Genomic DNA, 22,303 nt, shown 5'->3' on the forward strand with positions numbered 1-22,303 from the left:
CCCTCCCCCCTTATGTGCCCCTGGGCTCAATGGACTGGGTCAAGCAGCACTTTCAAGCTGCCACCCTTATGTGTCCCAGATTCAGCACGTCCCTATCCTCACTCCCACATCACAATTGTACTGGTAGTAACCTACTTGATGAGCAAACCCCACAGTATTTTGGGCACTGCAGGGATCTTTAGCTTAGGTAAAAGAAGCGTTGCTGCAGAGTAAATGGGGGAAGCTAAAAACACAAAGGAGTAAAGTTCAGCAAGAGAGAGAGAAGCAACCAGCTTAACCATAAAAGTTATTTATTGAATAATAGTGATAACTACACAAGGAGGGCTAAACCAACATAACATACATTATTAAAGGTTAATACCTAAGGTAGAAAGGAAAACACAGAGAGAGAGAAAGAGGGGGATCTCACCCACTCCATGAGGCTTGAACTGGTCGGGGTTCCCAGGTGATGGTGGTAGCTCAGGGTCCTGAATGCTGGAGACAGGCAGAGCCCCCAGCACAATCAGTCAGGAGAAGATGGAGTCCCAGTGGAACTAATGCATAGTTTGGAGCTAAGCATCAGAACACTTACTTGAACATAGGTAGGGGTTTTTGTAGAGAAACAACAATGGTTCAAGGGAGAACACTAGATTTGTTTATGTGTAAACTGATGACTCAAGGGTTTTCTTTAGGCTAGACAATAGGAGCTGATCACTCTTGGCTATGGGTGGTGTTTTCTTCCAGGAAGCTCACAATGCAACTAGGCTGCTTCAGTATTTTGGATATCAATCAAGGATTCATTACTAGAATTGGTCTGATAACTGCTGAGCTGGGTGTGGGCAGGTGTAGGTTCATTAACATCTGGAGCAGAGATTCACATGATGCAGTGCTTCCCTGCTTTTCTGGTCCCAGAGTTCAGTGCGGTTCTCTGTTCTTCATTCTGTACGCTAATCCCTGTCCCATCTTTCATGCAGGTGAGACTAGGGGAGTTGTCTCTGCTCTCCATTCTGTATGCAAATAGAGATGTCTTACTCTTGTCACCCTTGTCAGGAGGGGTCTAGGTGTGTCTCCCAACGCCCTTCACTGCTCTCTGCAAACCTTTTCTCTGATCGGTCTTGGTTCAAGCAGAGACCAGCGGGGGGAGGGGGCGTCCCTCATGAGTCAGACAAGCCAGACACTGCGCCCTGGTTCCCCAAAAACACAGAGCTGACTGGTATCAGTGGCACCGAGAAAACCTTTGGTACCAGATGCAGCAAAGCTCCAATCTAGAAAGCGCTCTTCACCTTCACAACTATCAGTGTTGACAACATGCCACAGACACTCTTCCTCAGTACTGAGTGAGCCAACAGTACCACAAGAGTTCCGGTACCCTAGAGACCTGACAGTTGGGAAAGAATGGCAATCCCCATTACTCGGGACTAGGGCCCCTGTACCGAGCTCATCCCAGCACCCAGAATCGCCCTCAGCAACGGGCCATGTACCATCAATACCCGGTCAGCGCCACTGTTACTCAGTGATGAGTCTGACAGTGACCAGGAGGATGTAATTTCCCTGGCCTCTCATCATGGTCTGCCATCACAATATAAGGGTCCTCCTCAATTCCATCAAGCTGACCCATGATCGTGGCATGAGCTGCAGATTACCCTAAATGAGGTGGCAGATGCACATCACAAGCTGGTGTATATTCTGCACACTTCCTCCATGTCCAGAATTGCCCTCCCAATTAATGAGGCGATTTTAGATCCTGCCAAAGTAATCTGACAGACACCAGCCTCCATCATACCAACCTGAAAGAGAGCTGACAAAAAATACTACATCCCTCCCAAAGAGGCAGTCTTCCTGTTTCAACGTACACAACCCAACTCCATTGAAGTGGATGTGGTTAATTCATGAGGCAAGTAACATTATGCCAAGTTGATCCCATACAAACGGGATTGGAAAAGGCTAAATATTTTTGGGAGGAAGGTGTATTTATAGTCACAAACTACCAAGCTGTCATGGCCAAATATAATTTTATTAATTATAGGAAACTCAATGTGTTTCTGGAACATTTACCGGAGAGACAAAGGGAGCAGTTTCAGGCCATTGTCAGAGAGAGACAGTTAGTAGCCAGAACTGTGCTACAGATGGCACTCGATACAGCTGATACAGTGGCCCACTAAGTCTCCACAGCAGTGGTAATGAGGCTTGCTTCTTGGCTACACTTTCCAGGTTGCCCAAAGAGCTTCAGACGATGGCAGAAGATCTCCCATTTTAAAAACCTAAGCTCTTTGTGGAGAAGGCAGACTCTTTTCTCCACATGTTGAAGGATTCCTGGGATTATGCTCCCTAGGAATCTACTCTGCAGGACAAAAGAGAAGATATAGCTCTCAGCCACAGTACAGGTCACGACCTCCTCAATACCCACCATCTGAGCACTATTACAAGCTACAACATAACAGGTCCAGAGTTCAGAAGCACAAGTAGTCAGCACCCCAATCCACAACCTCGCAGACCGCCTCTTCTAAGCACCTTTGACAGGTTGGTCAAGGGCCCGAACAACTATACCTAGCAACATTAGCTGCCATCTACACCCCTGGTGTGACCTTTTGGAAGTTACCTGGCCCTCTTTCACAGCAGTTGGGAGAAGATCACCTCGAACAGATCCATCCCCCATTCCCACCCTCCTTCCCCGTCCCTCTTCAGGCACCCTTCTCACAAAAGCCTACTTCAGCAGGAAACAGATCATGTGCTATGCATAGGGGCCATAGAACCAGTCCCAGCAACTCAGGGGCAAAGGGTTTTATTCCCATTATTTCATGATCCCCAAGGCGAAGAGAGGTTGGAGGCCAAGTCTTGATCTAAGTGCATTAAACAAATATGTTAGGGTTTGGAAGTTCAAGATGGTCATGCTAGCAGCCATTATTCCAGCTCTAGAGCAAGTAGATTGATTTTTGGCCCTTGAGCTACAAGATGCCTTCTTCCACATCTTGATACGACCACTGCACAGAAGATTTCTACAGTTTACCTTCAGGCAGGACCATTATCAGTGGAGGGTGCTCCCATTCGGCCTCTTGTCCGCACCCAGGGTATTCTTCAATGTTATTTCCATCGTAGCGGCGCACCTGCGAACACTGGGCATTGTGGTCTACCCATACCCAAATGACTACCTCTTCAGGGCTCCCTCATTTCATGATGCCGTATGAGCCACATTTGCACAGCTGGGTCTACAGCTCAAATTACAGAAATCAACACTGACCGCAATACAGCGAATGGATTTTATCGGTGCCGACCTCAATGCAGTAAAAGCAAGAGCATTCTTCCCGCTACACAGACTCATAACCACTATGAGTCTCACAGAGACAGGCCAGGCCAGCCCTCAAACACTGGCCAGGAACTGCCTGCAGCTGGTAGGTCATAGTGCAACATGCACCTTCGTTGCCCCAAATGTCTGGATGTTCATGAGGTGTCTTAAGACGTGGCTCACTTCTGTCTATTCCCTGAAGCGGGACAGACTAACCAAACTGCTATCACTGACCTCCATAGTAAAGCACTCCGTGAACTGATGGAAAGACACATCCAATGTCCGAGCAGGTGTTCCAATCATACAGCCGCCAACAACACTGACTCTAATGACAGATGCTTCCCTAATAAGGTGGGGAGCTCACCTAAATGACTACAAGGTTCAAGGCAAGTTGTCTTCCACAGAAGTGACCGTCCATATCAGGCTTTTGGAGCTAAGGGCCGTCAGGAATGCCTGTGCACACATTCTGCCTTTCATCAAGAACACCCACACAAAGGTCATGACAGACAATATGACATGTATGTTTTATATAAATCACCATGGGGGCACCATATCTCCCTACCTCTGCACAGAAGTACTCAAACTTTGGAATTGGTGCATCTATCACTATGTGCTCATCTCAGCTGTCAATGTACCAGGGATACAGAACATGACAGCCAGCGGTCTCAGTTGTAACTTTTCTCACGACCACAAATGGGAACTGAACTTTGAGGTGCTTAGAGACATATTCACCCTTTGCATAACCCCAACTACAGATCTCTTCACTACTTACCAGAATAAGAAATGTCCTCGTTACAGCTCCAGCGCCAGCCTGGGGAAACATTCACTGGAGACACCCTCATCTTTCCATGGAACAGAAACCTCCTATATGCTTGTCACCTCTTTCCTATGCTATCCAAGGTCCTGGTGAAAATTCAACGAGAGAAAGCAAGAGTTATTCTGATTGTCCCCTCCTGGCCGAGACAAGTCTGGTTCCCTTACCTGAAACAGATGACAATATGTCCTACAGGTCCTCTTTGGCCCATTACCCACCTGCTCTCTGAAAACGATGGGCTGGTCCTTCACCCTCCACCTCCAGGCTTGGCTCCTTCTTGGTTCCAAACCTTAGAGGTAGAATGCTCTCATGAGGTGAAAGACGTGTTGTTGTCAGCCAAAAGTCGACCACTCAACGTACTTACCTACAAAAATGGAAATGATTCCAAGTTTTGTGTCATTCTAAGCACACAGACCTAACCTCGTCTTCCATCCCTCTGATTTTAGACTACATTTTAGACCTTAAAAGGTCAAAACTCACTCAGCTTCCTTAAGCTACATCTTGTGGACATAATGGCTTTCCACCATCAGGTAGATGGATACTTGGTGTTTGCTTACCTGCTGACGCAGAGATTCCTTAAGGGCATTGGAACTCTTCATGCATGTGAGACCACCCGCTCCAACGTGGGATCTTGACCTAATTCTCAGAGCTTTGACTAGACCTCCCTTTGAGCCCAAGGCAACTCGCTCTCTCTTACAGCTGTCCATGAAGACAGCATTTTTAATTGCCATCATCTCAGCTAGGGGCATAGGAGAAATGGCACATCCACCATATGCAGTCTTTTTTAAAGACAAAGTAACTCTGAAGCCTCATTCCAAGTTTCTCCCTAAAGTTGCCTCCACTTTCTATATGAATCAACAGATCCATCTTCCTGTTTTTTCCCCAAAACCACATTGTGACAACAGGGAGGTGATTCTGCATATGCTAGATATTAGAAGAACACTAGCATTCTACTTGGACAGGACTAAGGACTTCAGGAAGTCCTTGAGTTTCATTAATCACTTATCAAGAGTGCAACCTGTTGCCTCTGTCCGGAATCTGTACGCACTCCATGAGGCCAATTTCTACCTCGGTTGCATTCCTTAAAGATGCCCTATCTCAGAAATTTCCAGAGCAGCGACTTGGGCCTCTTATCCCATGACTGCCTACTTTGCTTAAGAACCTTTGACGAGGGACCTTGTCAAAGGCTTTCTGAAAGTTCAAGTACACTATATCAACTCGATCATCCTTGTCCACATATTTGTTGACTCCCGTAAAGATTGGTGAGTTATGATTTCCATTTACAAAAAACGTGTTGGCTCTTCCCCAACAAATCATGTTCATCTACGTGTTGGTAATTCTTTGCAAGTTTCAACCAATTTGTCCCATACTGAAGTTAGGCTTACTGGCCTTTATTTGCCCAGATTGCCTCTGGAGTCTTTTTTAAAAATAGCTCTTACATTAGCTATCTTCCAGTCATATGGTACAGAGGTTGATTTAAGCAATAGGTTACTACCATAGTTAGTAGTTCTGCAACTTCATATTTGAGTTCCTTCAGAACTCTTGGGTGAATGCCATCTGGTCCTTGTGTCTTATTACTTTTTAATTTATCAGTTTGTTCCAAAATTCCTCTATTGACACCTCAATTTGGGGCAGTTCCTCAGATTTGTTACCTAAAAAGAATGAATCGTGTGGGAATCTCCCATACATCCTCTACAGTGAAGATCCAATACAAAGAATTAATTTAGCTTCTGTGCAATTACCATGTCTTCCTTGAATTCTCCTTTAGCATCTTGATTGTCCCTTGGCTCACTAATTTTTTGGCTGGCTCCGTGCTGCTGATGTACTTTAAAAAAATTGCTGTTAGTTTTCGTGTTTTTTGCTAGTTGATCTTCAGATTCTTTTTTGGCCTGCCTAATTGTATTTTTTACACTTAACTTGCCAGAGTTTGTGCTCCTTTCTGTTTCCCTCAGTAAGATTTTGCTTCCAGTTTTTAAAGGTGGTCTTTTTGGAAATGAAGCTTATAAACTGCAATATTTTAAAACAGAGAATGAGGTAAGGTGATTATTTTTGTTGTTAGTGCTGAATAACTTAGGGCATATCTACACTGCCCCACAGTCTGGACTACAGGAGTTTGAATAGCAGTGTGCACCAAAGTGCTGTGCTGTTATTTCTCTGTATGGATGCTGCAGGTGCAAACTAAATGGTTCCGAGTTCGCATTAATTTAGTTCTCTTCAAACAGGATTACATTACTGTGAGTAAAAACCTGGTATTTCATACCTGCACATCCAGGGAGTGGAGTTACAGTACAACACTTTCGTGTGCACTGCTATTCACACCCCCGTAGTCCAAACTGCAGAAGCAGTCTAGACATGCCCTTAGAGTTGCCTAGGAAATGTAGCTATTTGCATGCCCAACTTTTTAATAAACTTTCCATGTTTGTGTCCCTAAACCACATTACTTGCTCATTTGTCCTGGTTTCTCTTCCATTTTCCCTGTTTCTCCACTGCGTTTTAATCACCATACTATCTCATTATACATAGTGAGATACATGGATAAATGTTGGTGAATATTTATTTTCTTTAACTTGCTGGAAAGAGGCACATTGAGAAGCCATCCAAAGAAAATTACACCAGCTCCCAATGAGATACCACATATGTAATTTAAGAATAGATTTCTAACAATGACTTGGCGTTATTTAGGGTTGCACATCCTGGTGAAATATAAAAGGTGAGTAGATTTATTTGCAGGTGCTTTTCTTTCAATTGTACAACATAAAAGTCTGCAGTTGGTCATTGGATAAAACAGAACTTGATAACTTAAAATCATCAAAGGATTATTTTTTTAGTGAAAGTTTGAGTAAGTAAATGTGTTGAACCAAAGTCGTGGAAAGTTTCTTTTGGAGCCAAGGCTGGTACTGGTTTAGCCCTGGCCCTTTTTGCTCATGATAGATGAAGATATTGTGCATTGGACTTGCTGTAAACTATTATTATTTCTGTGAAAAAGACTTTCAATCTTAACTAAAAATAGTTTTTATTATTTAATTGTGGGGTTTTATATGCAGCCTTGAAGTCTTTTTTGGCAGCTAGGCTGTGGGGGAGGTACTCACTTTTCACATGTTGCTTGTATTAATAGTTGCTAAAATCATGAAGCGGCATAAACAATTATTTTTAATTGGTTGTTAATGCTGAATTCTAGTGGGAATAATGAGGCATCTGTAGTAAAACCAAATGAATTAAAGAGCAATGTTACAGTGAATGACAACCAAATAAGTGTACAATGATTATTTGTAATGCTCAGTAGATACGCCATGTGCTTTAAAATATTTTGAAAAATAAGCCTGTTTCCTGCAATTATTTGAAGTAATATTTTCTCTAAAGAGTATAATTTCCACTGAATTTTTTATTGTTTGAAACTCTGAAATCTAATCATGAGGTTAATTTATATTCTTGTTCCTTGCGCAGGACACAGAGAGATTTTGTAACATGTAACTTAGCAATAATATACAGTAGCTATGGGAGGGAGAGAGACTATTAATTGACTGGTTATTTATCACACAGTGAGTGCGTGAGACTGATAGGATGATCCTGCTCATTTCCTGCTAACATCAGTAAGAGAGTCCCTAAAGTTTTCACAAGAATTTCTATAAAATGTTTCCATTTTGGAACATTCATCTACAAATGTAGTTTATCAGTTTTGATTTCTGTAGTTTCATGACCAAATAAAAAAATATTGTTTTAAATTTAGTCAACAGTGAACTGCGCATTGTTCAGAAAGTAGTAGGAAATCAGTCAAATATTATCAGTTATGTTTTAAGATGTTTTTAACAAACTTTAAGTGTGAAATTCTGTCTCCCTTGCAACATACAAATAAGCAGAGCTTGTGTGGTACACCAGCAGAAAAGCTAGACAGATAAAATGCTATTACCCAACTTGGAAGTAGGAGTCAAGCACCTGTGCAGCTTGGCTACAGCAGCCCTCATTGTTGACCTCATCCCACCCCTCTACATGCGACTTCTGGCCAGTGGATCTCTTCAGTTTGTGGATCTCATATATGTGTACCCCACTCTTCTCCCCCACAAAACCCCCCAAAACAAAACAGACAAACACACACCAGCCTTTTTACAGCAGGAATACATTTACAGGGCTGGGACTTAGAAGGGACAGAGGCCACACTGCTTAGAGGTATCCTTACAAGGTTCCCCCATTGGGCAATTTCTATCACCTATAGCAAGTAGTGGGATTGGCTAGGGCTGGCTATCAAGGGCTGAGCACGGAAGAGGTGAATCTTTTTAACTGTATCACTGTGAAGCATAAGGGGCTGTAGATACCCCTTGCACATCTTCTCCGCTCTCCTACACAGCAGCACTCTGCTGCATTTTGGGGCTTTAGTGGCCACTCCACAGCCAGGATGATTTTGCCCTAATACAGTACATATTTTACAATTCTCTCTATTGAATAACCTTCCCTTTTATGCAGTATATAATTTTAAAAATAGTATAAACTGCTTTAACAATTCTTGTGCCATCACTTACTTTAGTAAATTAATATTTTCCTTTTTAAATAGCTGAGATCTGGTGATCCACTCACCTTTCAATGTATATATGTTAGTAAAAACTTAAATACAATATGGTTCACTTAATTTTTTTTAATTAGAAAGCAAAACAGTTCTTTCGTCCTTAGTTTATCATTAGTATATGTTATAGCCCTTGACATAATAGAAATCAAAATAGGAGGTGATTCCATTTCAAGAATTTGTAATAATTCTTTCTCTTTAACACATGAATGTGTTCAGTATTGGCAAAAGAACATGTTGCTACCAAAACTGAAATAAGATCCTTGAAACAGAAAGGATGTTGCCATGGAAAAGTGAAGTAACACTCAGTACAGCTGCGATACATTAATGAATAGGATATTTTTTTAAAAGATCATTTGTGTTTGGTGTGGCTTGGAGGGTCCCAACCAGATGGTTTCCATGAACAGGATCTGACCCCCAGCTTGAGGACTTCTTACTGGCAGATTACTTCATTTTCTTTCCCTTGGATTGTCAGATCCTTACATTAATGCAAGATTTACTGCTACAGATTTATATTCAGTTACATAGATCAGTCACATTTTACGTTAAAGTCACAATTTTAGAAATACCATTTAACAATTATTTAAAAAGGTAAAAAAGATTTATATGGTAGCTTTAATATATGGAATTGATGTAACTTTAATTTTAAAATATTTTGATTACATATAATTTAAAGCACTTTCCATATTAATAAAATGATCTATAACATATATTATTATTATTTAATCCAACATATAGTGCATCAATATTGGGTGTATTCTTCCCTCCCTTTACTGGAACTTGCTGTAAGCCAAATCGCCGGGGTGGGATTGGGCAGGGGAGAGTGGGGGGGGAGAGGCACAGATTCTGCTTTCCGATGCATGTGAAAATCCCACTGAAACTTGCTGGAATTTCATGAGGGCAAAATTTGGCCCAATGAGAAATGTAACATGTTCCTTAAGAACCCACTGTTGAATGCTCTAACAGGCATTTCCACATATAAACTGATAATTTCCTGTGCAAACAGGTAGCAATTGCCTGATTTGTACTGGAAAATGTGTGTTTTTAGAGGTTCATCCATTTTGTCCTCCTTTGAAAACCTTAAACTGTATATTCCTCTAATTTAAGACCTCCTATATGATGCATTTATTTATTTATGCATGCCTTTTCAGTTAAATTGGCTTGAATTTATCTAGAAATATATTATTACACATTTTGGACCAGATTCTATCACCCATTAGTCCATTAGCAGTCCCATTGAAATCAATGCACCAACTCACATTAACTCAAGGTACTACTGAACATGAAGGGTGGTCTAATTGAGGCCTAAGTGAGTGATAGCTCCTTCTAAATAATATAAGGAGTGCTAGAATTGTGATTACACTTCAATGTTCTTAATGTGGTAAAATCAAATTAAACAGAGGAAAATGACCTGAGAAACTTGTATTCAATTCAATTTTGCAGATAAAGTGTAGAAATCTTAGCGTTTCCTGGTTCTGTATACTTCTAAAGTGAACTTTGTTAAACATCTATTGTAGACCCTTGCAGTGAGTAAACTGATAGAACATTGTATCTCTGAGTTTGTGGAATTTGTGGGTTGTTATTATCACATGCCTTGTATATTCTGGCAACATTTGATGTTAATCATCATGGAGATATATATTGGGTGATTTGTTATAAATTGCTTACTCAATAAGTGCATTGATAAAACAAAAGCTACTCTGATCATAACTGCATTGCCTTTGTCATCTGTTTATCACTGCCCCACAGTGGTCTGAACTGCAACTTATTGCTAATAGACCAGAAAATGCTCTTATATGTCACAATAAAAATCTTTGACAATTGACAGAATGATTAATTTTTACGGAGTTTTTGAAAATCAAAATGTGTTACATTTGTAACAATACACAATTGCTTCTTGTTTGGTATAAATAAAGTACATTCTAAACCTTGGATCAATAAATTACTTATCAAAGATGTAATTAACTTCATTTTACAGCTCAAATAACTCTAAAACTAGAAACAGACACAGACTTCATGTAATGTATTTATTTTTGCGAAATTCTACTTATATTTTTTGACAGTGAATTCTTGTCACTTTATCTCTGTTCACCAGGCTGGCAAATTATTTATGGTATTGAGGGATTCCAATCTCGTTACACATCATTATTCCTCTCGTGGGGGAATGTTAGCCTTCAGAGGAGGTTATCGTACACTAGGTCTTCATTATCATTTGTAAGATATAGTTCCTTTAATTATATACATTTATAGTATCTTGAAGCATTTATTGGACACTGCTACAAAAGCAGCAAACAAAAGTACTTTATCATGTCTTCAAATAACATCTTGCATCCAAAATATTGTGAAGAAACTGATTGAATCATAGTTTGTATTTGCTTAACAAAGCATTCAAGTGTGTAGGCTGTTATGGTTATTTGATATCCAGGTGCAGAATATTACTTGCAAGAGCCAAGTAAGACTAACAGTCTTTAGCATACATTACCTCTGAATTAAGAAGTCATGATGAGTTCAGTCCTTGGTTTGGGCTTACTTAGCCTTGCTAGAAGTCTCTAAGGATATGGCAGAATTATCAAAACTGTTTCATAGCAGTCTAAGTAACTGTGCACTCGTGGAAACAGAAGTTTCATATGAAATCACATGTACTTGTTCTAATCTGAAAGGTGACAAAAGGAGACAAACCTGTTAGTTTCTAAACTTTATTAACGTTTTTCATTACGATATATATCTTGGTACTAATGAACATGTCGATATTTGGCTGAGGCTTTTATTTATGTTAGATTGATTGATTGAGCTTGACCTTTTTATGCACTTTAGTCACTGTTAACTACAAAGTAAGGGAAGAATTCTCACTGAAATAAATCTTTTTTAGAAAGTAACAGCATATAAAATGCTAGTCAGCTCTAGAGCCTTAGCTAGTGATAACAAAAGCTAATGAACTGCAAAAGGAGGAGGATTTTGTCACCTTTTCTGCCTGCACATTTTCTAACTCCATTATGTTTCCTGAAACAGCTGTGGAAAGGCAGATGTATGTTCAGCTTATGTGGCTACACCCTTCTGATCAAATTTATAGACCAAAATGGCACCTTTTCAGGTGTTATTTTCTATATATGTAATTTATGAAAGTGTAAGCATCTGCCATTTTCTGTTGTCCTTTTTTTTAATTCTGTTGAAGAATTTAGACAGGTTTTTAATCAACTGTGATATCTGTGATTCTGTGATATAGTCTTTGATTCTGTATTATAAATGAATAAATATGTTGGGAGAATGTTGAGATCTATTTTTGAGAATCCTGTCTTGGATTTGTTTTTGTTTTTCCAGCTTGAAGTTCAGTCCTGTTGCGTGTTCGTTCCAAATGACAGCCTGCCTTCCCCAAGTACAATCGTGTCTGGTGACATTCCTGGAACTGTCCGAAGTTGGTACCATGGACAGGCTGGTATGCCTGGTACACTAGTTCTTTGCTTGCCCCAGATAAAGATTATGAGTGCTGGACACAAATATATGGAACCGCTGCAAGAAATCCCCTTTGTTATGCTAAGATCCATTCTTGAAGAAGGTACAGTATGAGAAATTTGGAAAGTTTTCCTGTTGTTATTTCAATGTATAATTCTGTTGTATGATCATTGTTTTATATTGCCAACATTTTTATATAAATCAGTCTTCTTACTAAAAGATTTCATATCCAAAATATGTGAGCTAAGTGCCACAGATAAATTTGCCTTCTTTAACCATGAGCTATACAACTGTAGCAAAAATTTAAACTTTCTGGAAGTTTCCATGTGCATTTAATTCATTACTATAATCTTGAAACAATTAATTTTTTTAGAGAGGTTTTGCTGTTTTTATGTATTTGCATTAATGTGAGCAGAGAAAATGGAGAACTTGTTAAAAGGTTTTCATAGGAGAATTTTGTACATAATATTTTTCTCCTTTTTTGCACACAAAGCTTACTAATGAAACTTACCAAAGAATTATAAAGCACAGATTATGAAAAATGGAGTAAGAAGTATTTTCAAGTACTACATTTGCTCCTGAGTGTCTGCCAATTTTTGTGATTTTACAACTACATTTTCCTATATTTTTTTATTGATTTTTCCCTCCCCTTTTGTTCTGTAACAACCCCAGTCTCTCCTCCTCCACGTGCACAACAGCAGAAACAGATTTTAGTGAATTTTTTAAACAATGAAACGCTCTTTAATGGTAGTGTAAGTGCTGTCAAATGCACAGAGTAAACAGGAATAGAGAAATAAATGTTTCCTCTAATTTCTTTCAGGTAAAATAATTGTATTTGTTATACTAACAACAAAAGGTAGATATGTTTAAACAGAAATGTGATTTTTTTTAAGTTGATAGTGCCCTTTAAACCATTTATGAAAGTAGACTGTAGACCATACTTAAATTTTCTCAGACTCAGAAAGGAAGGAGCAGTCCGAGAAAGAGAGATGAATCCCCTTGGTTGGGATAAATCCTACTGTAAGGGATTTATTTGTGTGTGGCTTTGTGCTCTGGGAATAATGCCAAACAGAAGTTCTCACAATCTTGATATTTTTGATTCTCTAATGGAGCTGTTGCCTTCTCCCATGCCAAAACTCCCCCTTAAACAGACTAATAAAAAAATATTTTCAAAGCTTTTAAGTCACCTTCTTTATTTTCTCCATGCAGAGGTAAGTAATTTTTATAGACTTTTATTAGGGAGAGTCTAAATGACTATCTATATTTGAACAGGACTCCAGTGATGACATATTCTTAAAACATGTTACCTTCTCTGTGAAATCATATGCATGTAACCTTACTCTTCCTGAAAGCTATTTTGGAGCTGTTCATTCTTTCATAAAGAAGTTCCAAGCAAATGTCCAATTTCTTACAAGACGATGTAGTTACTCTGACTCCTATCTGCTCATTCACATGTTTTTCTTACTACTTTAAAAGAAAAAATAGCACAGGCATCCTGTCATCTAGGAATATTGCAACTTTGTCAGGAAGGCTTATTGACCTCCAGATGTCAATATACAACAGAAATAACTCTCACACTCAAATCTTTGTTTCCAGAGCTCTGACAAGAGGATTCCTCTGAGATAACTGTAAGCTGTAGGAATACTTTCGGTAATCACATTCAAAAGAGCGTATTAAGCATGGCACTATAATTCAGAATTACTGTAACTTGGATAATATTACCAAGTAGCTTGTGAAAAGGAGCTGGATTTACCCAGGCCATGTGTGTAATCATAGGTTCATCTTTGAGTGCTGGTCCCTGTGTGTATTCCACATGTGGACACGCATGTACCTAAGACCGGAAAATTTTTCAAGTAGTGTTCATTGGTCCATGCCTGCACCTTCCTCATGCTCCACACTGAGGGCATAAGGGGAGGTGTGGACAGACCACCTCTCTAGTTCCTTCTGACCACTTCATGGTTTGAGTTTGAATTCTCTGTGTCCAAAGTTATCTTCATATTGCCTTTCTTATCTGTAAATATAACTATGTAGTTCTTAGTGTTTTAAGTAGTCTCTTTATAGTTAGTGTAGATTAGTTCTTCCCTGCCCCGGGGACCCTCTCCATTTCTGCACTAGGGAGAAGGTTTGTGCCCAGAGTTCTAGAGTTTAAGAACTGTGTCTCCTGTCCTTGCTCCTTCTCAGTCAGCAATGTCCACCAACATTGCCTTTATTGACATAGGGAGGCTCATATCTCCTTCAAGTACAGAATCTGCTGCTCCTTCCCTTCCCAGACCTGCAAGGGATGAGAGCTTTGACTGAGGAGGTACCTCTTGGAGAAAGCCATAAGTCCCCAGTCGGATTCCAGGCCAGGGAGATCCCCACTGAACATCAGATTCAGCCTCTGAGCACGAGCTCTGGAGCAGGCCACATCTAATAAAGCCAAAGCCCTGCTGTCTCACTGCTCTCATGAGAGTAAGGAACACTCTCGCAGACACAGGAACAGATCCCCTTCCAGTTCTCCTCCCAAGAGAAAAGATCCCCCTCCATATCCTTCCAAATTGTGAGAGTCTTCACACTCGAGTCCTAAAAACTTAGGCTCATGTTAGCATTCCGACCACGAGGGTAAAGCACATAGAAGCAAGGATCCAACAGTACCAACTCTGGTACCAGCTAGTAAGCTGAAGAATTGGCATTTGCCAGCACTGACTGAGGGCTCCAGGCAGGACTCTTCTTTGACGGCACCCATCATCCCATAAGGACCCACTCACCGTTAAGCCTGTGATGTACCAGATCCAACTATACCGACTACCATGACCCCTCACATTGTGGGACAGACTGAGACTTATACCTCCCCTTACCCTCCTGTGCTCACAATCTCATTTGCTTTTGGGTCAGTCTATCTGAGGGACATTTCAACACCAGAAGAGGAATCCACCTTGAGAAGAAAGAGCTGCTACTCTGCTCTGTCCATGAGCTGGAGTCTCCATCCACTGGCACCAATGGTACCACTGATGGAACCAAATCCGACCTGCTCATGGGCTGAATCCAAAGTTTGAGCTGAATCATCTAGACAGGGTTTCTAGACTGCCTTGAATCCATCCTCTGACCAGACAAGACTACCGTCTCAGGAACTGCAGGTACCCAGTGCATAGGGATCTCCCCAACCAGCCTTTGAACCATCATGTTGGCCCTCTTTGGGTTTTGGGATCCCTATGCACAGCACCCTGGATCTGTGCAAGAGTCTGATTGGCCCTCTTCCCCTAGGCAACAGCAAACAGCTCTGCCAGAGTATATGGCGGAGGAGGGCATCGAGCCAGATCCACTGTTACCAGCAGTACCGACAGGAGTCACCCCATCTTTGCCATCCCTGCATGATGACCACAAGCAATACTAAGAACTACTGCAGAGGATGGCAACAGAACTTCAGATCCCACTTAAGGAAGTTCATGTTGCAGCATATGCTCTTTGATATACTACAGCCCACTGGACCCAGTTGGGTAGCTCTCCCAGTGAATGAGGCTATCATGGAACCATCCAGGGTGGTATGCAACACAGCTGCATGAAGCACCCCTACCACCAAATAAACTGAGAGATGATATTTTGTCCCTGCAAAAGGGGCAGAATTTTTGTTCATCCATGGAAAGGTTCAGGCAACAGCACCCCAAGACCACCTCTGCAGACAAGGGCACTAAATACCTTGACTTTCTGGGGAGGCAAGTGTTTTCATCCACTAGCCTCCAGTTTAGAATCACTAACTACCAGAACCTGTTAGCAAAGACTGGTTCTATGAATTACTGCAAGTTTTTGGAGTTAAAAATAAACTTCCTCAGGACAGGGCCCAATTCCAAGACCTTGTTGATGAGGGTAGATGCATGGCCAAAACTTCACTCCACTCCAAACCACAGTCTACATGGATGATACCACATCTAGCGCTATAGCAATGGAAATAGTGATGTGGCATAAATTGTGGCTCCACTCTTTGGGGTTCCCCAGAGAGGTCTAGTATACCATTGAGGATTGGCCCTTGATTAAACTAATCTATTAAATGAAAATAAAGATCAGTCTTTGCACTCGTTAAGACTCCAGGACAACCCGCTGCTCCCTGAGTATTTATCCCCTGGCCCAAAGAGGAAACATCATAAACAGGTATATAAACCAAGGCCTCTTCCACAGCCTTTCTGCCACCAATGACTATACAAACCCCCATGCAAGTGCAGAAGGTGGAAACTTTAGACATTTTATTTATTGATTTTTAGGCACATAAATGAAATAAGTCTGCCTTCCAGTAGCTCTAGGTGCCTTTGATGTTATCTATATATGCAATTATAGCCAATAATAGCAGACAATTACTGCTGAGCTTTTTTTGGCCAGGGCAGGAGGGAGGATTCCAAAGTCAAGGCATCCATATAATGAACTGTCACCTTCTCAGCTGTGTGCATACTAAAAAGGAGGCTTAAAACCAGAAGCAGACACAGAATAATGTCTTTTATTTTCGGTGACTGGAGGACACATGTGAAGGCCCAGTCTGTTATATTGAACCATAATCCAAGCATGGTTAGGCAATCCCAGTAGTGGGGCCACCTGTGGTAGTTGGCCCTCATCTATGAAATATGTTATGTCTCATTGTCACAGGGTAGCTGGTCTCTGTGGATAGACTGAACCCAGCTCCCCTAGACTGGAGCAAGTGAGCCCAGTCCAGCAAATTAAAGAGGACCGGGCTACACCTGGGCCTATAAAGGGCTGCTAGTAGACAGCTGGAGGACGGAAGGACTGAGACAGGCTGAGCCCTTGGGAGGGAAAGCCACACTGGAGTGCAGCTAGTTCCTGTGGAGCAAGGACTCAGGAAGGGAGCAGAGCTGACTGAGGCTGGGAGGCTGCCAGGAGCTGGAGTGCCAGAGACCCCAGGGTGGGGTGGCCATGAAGCTTGTCACCAAGGATTGAGTTAAGACTGTGTTCCATTTGTTTGTTAACCTCTACTATGAAAATTAACCTCCTTGACTAAGACTGGGTGTGGCAACGCATACTTTGGAGCTGGGTAGCGATGGCTCTGGTGGCACTCAGGATGTAACAAAAGCACAGGTTTGTATACTGAATAGATCATCAACCGACTTTGGAAGTACTGGAAGATTAGGACCTTAAGTACAGTTGTATGTGTGAGCTGTAAGTATGTTGGCTATAAGATCTTACTGTCTAACAGGTACAAGTGTTTAGATGCATAGTTCCAAATATAGCAATAATTCAATTAATGCTTATGGCAGAACTATAGTATATTGGTCACTCTAAATAATTTGCTAATTTTGCCTTAGATAAACAAATATATTCACCTCAGCATTTGTTTAGTTGTGACCCTAAGAGCATCCCAGTACCAGACGGCAAGGGGTTCATTAGTATCATATAATGAGTTTAAGCTTGCCTGATCAGTTCAGTATACCCTAACTCACTATGGTTATAATCAGTATCTAAAAGAGTGTCATGTAATATGTCATTGGAAAACTACAGTAAAAACTTTGTTATCCGGCATGTTGGAGGAATGGGGATGCTGGTAAGTCAAAAATTCCAGATAACTAAGAGAGTGGGAGTTTGGGTGCAGCAGCAGGCTCGGGGCTGGGCTCTGGGAGGGAGTTTGGGTGTGGGAGGGGGCTTGGGGTTGGGGTGCGGAAGGGGCTTTGGGGTGCCGGATCAGGGCGACACTCACCTTGGATGGCTCCCCGCAAATGGTGACGTGTCCAGAGAGGCACAGCCAGGTGGCTCTGCATGCTGCCTCTACCTGCAGGTGCTACCCCCACAGCTCCCATTGGCTGTGGTCCCCTGCCAATGGGAGCTGTGGAGCCAGCGCTTGGGACAGGGTGGAGGCAGTGCACAGCGTGGCTGTTCCTCCTCCTAGGAGCATTGACTGCAGCCAGTAGGAGCTACGGGGGCAGTGCCCGCGGGTGGAGGCGGCGCACAGAGGTAAAGATACTTAGTTGAGGCAACTTGCAAGTTTTTAATGCTGACCACTGCCTGTGACATTTAAATATTGCAGGTCACTCATTTTTTATTAAGTGCCATTTTCTATAAACTAAATTAATAATTATAATACTTAGAATCATAGAATAGAATATCAGGGTTGGAAGGGTTCTCAGGAGGTCATCTAGTCCAACCCCCTGCTCAAAGCAGGACCAATTCCCAACTAAATCATCCCAGCTAGGGCTTTGTCAAGCCAGGCCTTAAAAACCTCCAAGGAAGGAGACTCCACCACCTCCCTAGGTAACGCATTCCAGTGCTTCACCACCCTCCTAGTGAAATAGTGTTTCCTAATATCCAACCTAGCCCTCCCCCACTGCAACTTGAGACCATTGCTCCTTGTTCTGTCATCTGCCACCATTGAGAACAGCCGAGTTCCATCCTCTTTGGAACCCCCCTTCAGGTAGTTGAAGGCTGCTATCAAATCCCCCCTCATTCTTCTCTTCTGGAGACTAAACAATCCCAGTTCCCTCAGCCTCTCCTCATAAGTCATGCGCTCCAGACCCCTAATATTTTTGTTGCCCTCCGCTGGACTCTTTCCAATTTTTCCACATCCTTCTTGTAGTGTGGGGCCCAAAACTGGACACAGTACTCCAGATGAGGCCTCACCAATGTCGAATAAAGGGGAATGATCACGTCCCTCGATCTGCTGGCAATCCCCCTACTTATACAGCCCAAAATGCCGTTAGCCTTCTTGGCAACAAGAGCACACTGTTGACTCATATCCAGCTTCTCGTCCACTGTGACCCCTAGGTCCTTTTCTGCAGAACTGCTACCTAGCCATTCGGTCCCTAGTCTGTAGCTGTGCATGGGATTCTTCTGTCCTAAGTGCAGGACTCTGCACTTGTCCTTGTTGAACCTCATCAGGTTTCTTTTGGCCCAATCCTCTAATTTGTCTAGGTCCCTCTGTATCCGATCCCTACCCTCTAGTGTATCTACCACGCCTCCTAGTTTAGTGTCATCGGCAAACTTGCTGAGAGTGCAGTCCACACCATCCTCCAGATCATTAATAAAGATATTAAACAAAACCGGCCCCAGGACCGACCCTTGGGGCACTCCGCTTGAAACTGGCTGCCAACTAGACATGGAGCCATTGATCACTACCCGTTGAGCCCGACGATCTAGCCAGCTTTCTATCCACCTTACAGTCCATTCATCCAGCCCATACTTCTTTAACTTGGCAGCAAGAATACTGTGGGAGACCGTATCAAAAGCTTTGCTAAAGTCAAGGAATAACACATCCACTGCTTTCCCCTCATCCACAGAGCCAGTTATCTCATCATAGAAGGCAATTAGGTTAGTCAGGCACGACTTCCCCTTGGTGAATCCATGCTGACTGTTCCTGATCACTTTCCTCTCCTCTAAGTGTTTCATAATTGATTCCTTGAGGACCTGCTCCATGATTTTTCCAGGGACTGAGGTGAGGCTGACTGGCCTGTAGTTCCCCGGATCCTCCTTCTTCCCTTTTTTAAAGATGGGCACTACATTAGCCTTTTTCCAGTCATCCAGGACCTCCCCCGATTGCCATGAGTTTTCAAAAATAATGGCTAATGGCTCTGCAATCTCATCCGCCAACTCCTTTAGCACCCTCGGATGCAGCGCATCCGGCCCCATGGACTTGTGCACGTCCAGTTTTTCTAAATAGTCCCGAACCACTTCTTTCTCCACAGAGGGCTGGTCACCTTCTCCCCATATTGTGCTGCCCAGTGCAGCAGTCTGGGAGCTGACCTTGTTTGTGAAGACAGAGGCAAAAAAATCATTGAGTACATTAGCTTTTTCCACATCCTCGGACACTAGGTTGCCTCCCTCATTCAGTAAGGGGCCCACACTTTCCTTGACTTTCTTCTTGTTGCTAACATACCCTTCGTGTTACTCTTAACATCTCTTGCTAGCTGCAACTCCAAGTGTGATTTGGCCTTCCTGATTTCACTCCTGCATGCCTGAGCAATATTTTTATACTCCTCCCTGGTCATTTGTCCAATCTTCCACTTCTTGTAAGCTTCTTTTTTGCGTTTAAGATCAGCAAGGATTTCACTGTTTAGCCAAGCTGGTCGCCTGCCATATTTACTATTCTTTCTACACATCGGGATGGTTTGTTCCTGCAACCGCAATAAGGATTCTTTAAAATACAGCCAGCTCTCCTGGACCCCTTTGCCCTTCATGTTATTCTCCCAGGGGATCCTGCCCATCTGTTCCCTGAGGGAGTCAAAGTCTGCTTTTCTGAAGTCCAGGGTCCGTATTCTACTGCTCTCCTTTCTTCCTTGTGTCAGGATCCTGAACTCGACCATCTCATGGTCACTGCCTCCCAGGTTCCCATCCACTTTTGCTTCCCCTACTAATTCTTCCCTGTTTGTGAGCAGCAGGTCAAGAAAAGCTCTGCCCCTAGTTGGTTCCTCCAGCACTTGCACCAGGAAATTGTCCCCTACACTTTCCAAAAACTTCCTGGATTGTCTGTGCACCGCTGTATTGCTCTCCCAGCAGATATCAGGGTGATTAAAGTCTCCCATGAGAACCAGGGCCTGCGATCTAGCAACTTCTGCTAGTTGCCAGAAGAAAGCCTCGTCCACCTCATCCCCCTGGTCTGGTGGTCTATAGCAGACTCCGACCACGACATCACCCTTGTTGCTCACACTTCTCAACTTTATCCAGAGACACTCAGGTTTTTCTGCAGTTTCATACTGGAGCTCTGAGCAGTCATACTCCTCTCTTACATACAACGCAACTCCCCCACCTTTTCTGCCCTGCCTGTCCTTCCTGAACAGTTTATATCCATCTATGATAGTACTCCAGTCATGTGAGTTATCCCACCAAGTCTCTGTTATTCCAATTGCATCATAGTTCCCTGACTGTGCCAGGGCTTCCAGTTCTCCCTGCTTGTTCCCCAGGCTTCTTGCATTTGTGTAGAGGCACTTAAGATAACTCATTGATTGTCCCTCTTTCTCAGTATGAGACAGGAGTCCTCCCCTCTTGCGCTGTCCTGCTCATGCTTCCTCCCAGTATCCCATCTCCCCACTTACCTCAGGGTTTTGGTCTCCTTCCCCCGGTGAACCTAGTTTAAAGCCCTCCTCACTAGGTTAGCCAGCTTGCTGGCGAAGATGCTCTTCCCTCTCTTCGTTAGGTGGAGCCCGTCCCTGCCCAGCACTCCTCCTTCTTGGAACACCATCCCATGGTCGAAGAATCCAAAGCCTTCTCTCCGACACCACCTGCGTAGCCATTCGTTGACTTCCACGATTCAACGGTCTCTACCCAGGCCTTTTCCTTGCACAGGGAGGATGGACGAGAACACCACTTGCGCCTCAAACTCCTTTATCCTTCTTCCCAGAGCCACGTAGTCTGCAGTGATCCGCTCAAGGTCATTCTTGGCAGTATCATTGGTGCCCACGTGGAGAAGCAGGAAGGGGTAGCGATCCGAGGGCTTGATGAGTCTCGGCAGTCTCTCCGTCACATCGTGTATCCTGGGTCCTGGCAAGCAGCAGACATCTCGGTTTTCCCGGTCGGGGCGGCAGATAGATGACTCAGTCCCCCTGAGGAGGGAGTCCCCGACCACCACCACCCTCCTCCTCCTCCTCTTGGGAGTGGTGGTCGTGGAACCCCCATGCCTAGGACAGTGCATCTTTTGCCTTCCAATCGGTGGAGTCTCCTTCTGCTCCCTTCCCTCAGATGGGTCATCTACTCCACTCTCCGCATTAGTACCTGTAGAGAGAACATGGAAATGATTGCTCACCTGTATCTCCATTGCTGGTACATGGACGCTCCTCTTTCTCCTTCTGGAGGTCACATGCTGCCAAACTTCTTCATCATCCGTCTGTCCCTGCTGCGCCTGCTCTGAATCTTCAGAACATTGTGGCCGTAGAAGCATTTCCTGACGTCTGTCCAGGAAATCTTCATTTTCCCTTATGCAACGCAGAGTCGATACTCGTTTCTCCAGACCTCGAACCTTCTCTTCCAATATGGAGACCAGCTTGCACTTTGTACAGATAAAGTCGCTTCTGTCCTGTGGAAGAAAGACAAACATGGCACAACCTGTGCAGGTTACAACAGTTGATCGCTCACCTTCCATATCACCTTCCTCTTAAGAGCTTCCTCAGCTGTTGCAAGAACTACTCAGAGAAACCTGCAAATGAAAGCCTCAGTGAGCTCTCTCCAGGCGAACTCCCAGGCAAACTCCCTCTGTTAGCCTCTGCTGTTCGCCACTCAGCTGGTTCGCTGCTGACTGCCCTTATATACCAGTCAGGCCCAC

The 22,303-nt window shown here is 43.0% G+C and overlaps 1 protein-coding gene across 1 annotated transcript in view; it reads left to right on the forward strand.

Annotated features, from left to right (window-relative positions):
- The window catches only part of VPS13B (vacuolar protein sorting 13 homolog B), a 953,533-nt gene that overhangs the window by 507,202 nt on the left and 424,028 nt on the right, over positions 1-22,303 (forward strand). The window contains exon 22 of the mRNA XM_026663381.1: positions 11,950-12,184. Coding sequence (XP_026519166.1) covers positions 11,950-12,184 — 235 coding nt within the window. The remainder of the gene's footprint in view (positions 1-11,949; positions 12,185-22,303) is intronic.

The sequence above is a fragment of the Terrapene carolina genome, unplaced genomic scaffold, assembly GCF_002925995.2.
Source record: "Terrapene carolina triunguis isolate 2854851 unplaced genomic scaffold, T_m_triunguis-2.0 Scaffold58, whole genome shotgun sequence".
Classification (NCBI taxonomy): domain Eukaryota; kingdom Metazoa; phylum Chordata; order Testudines; family Emydidae; genus Terrapene; species Terrapene triunguis.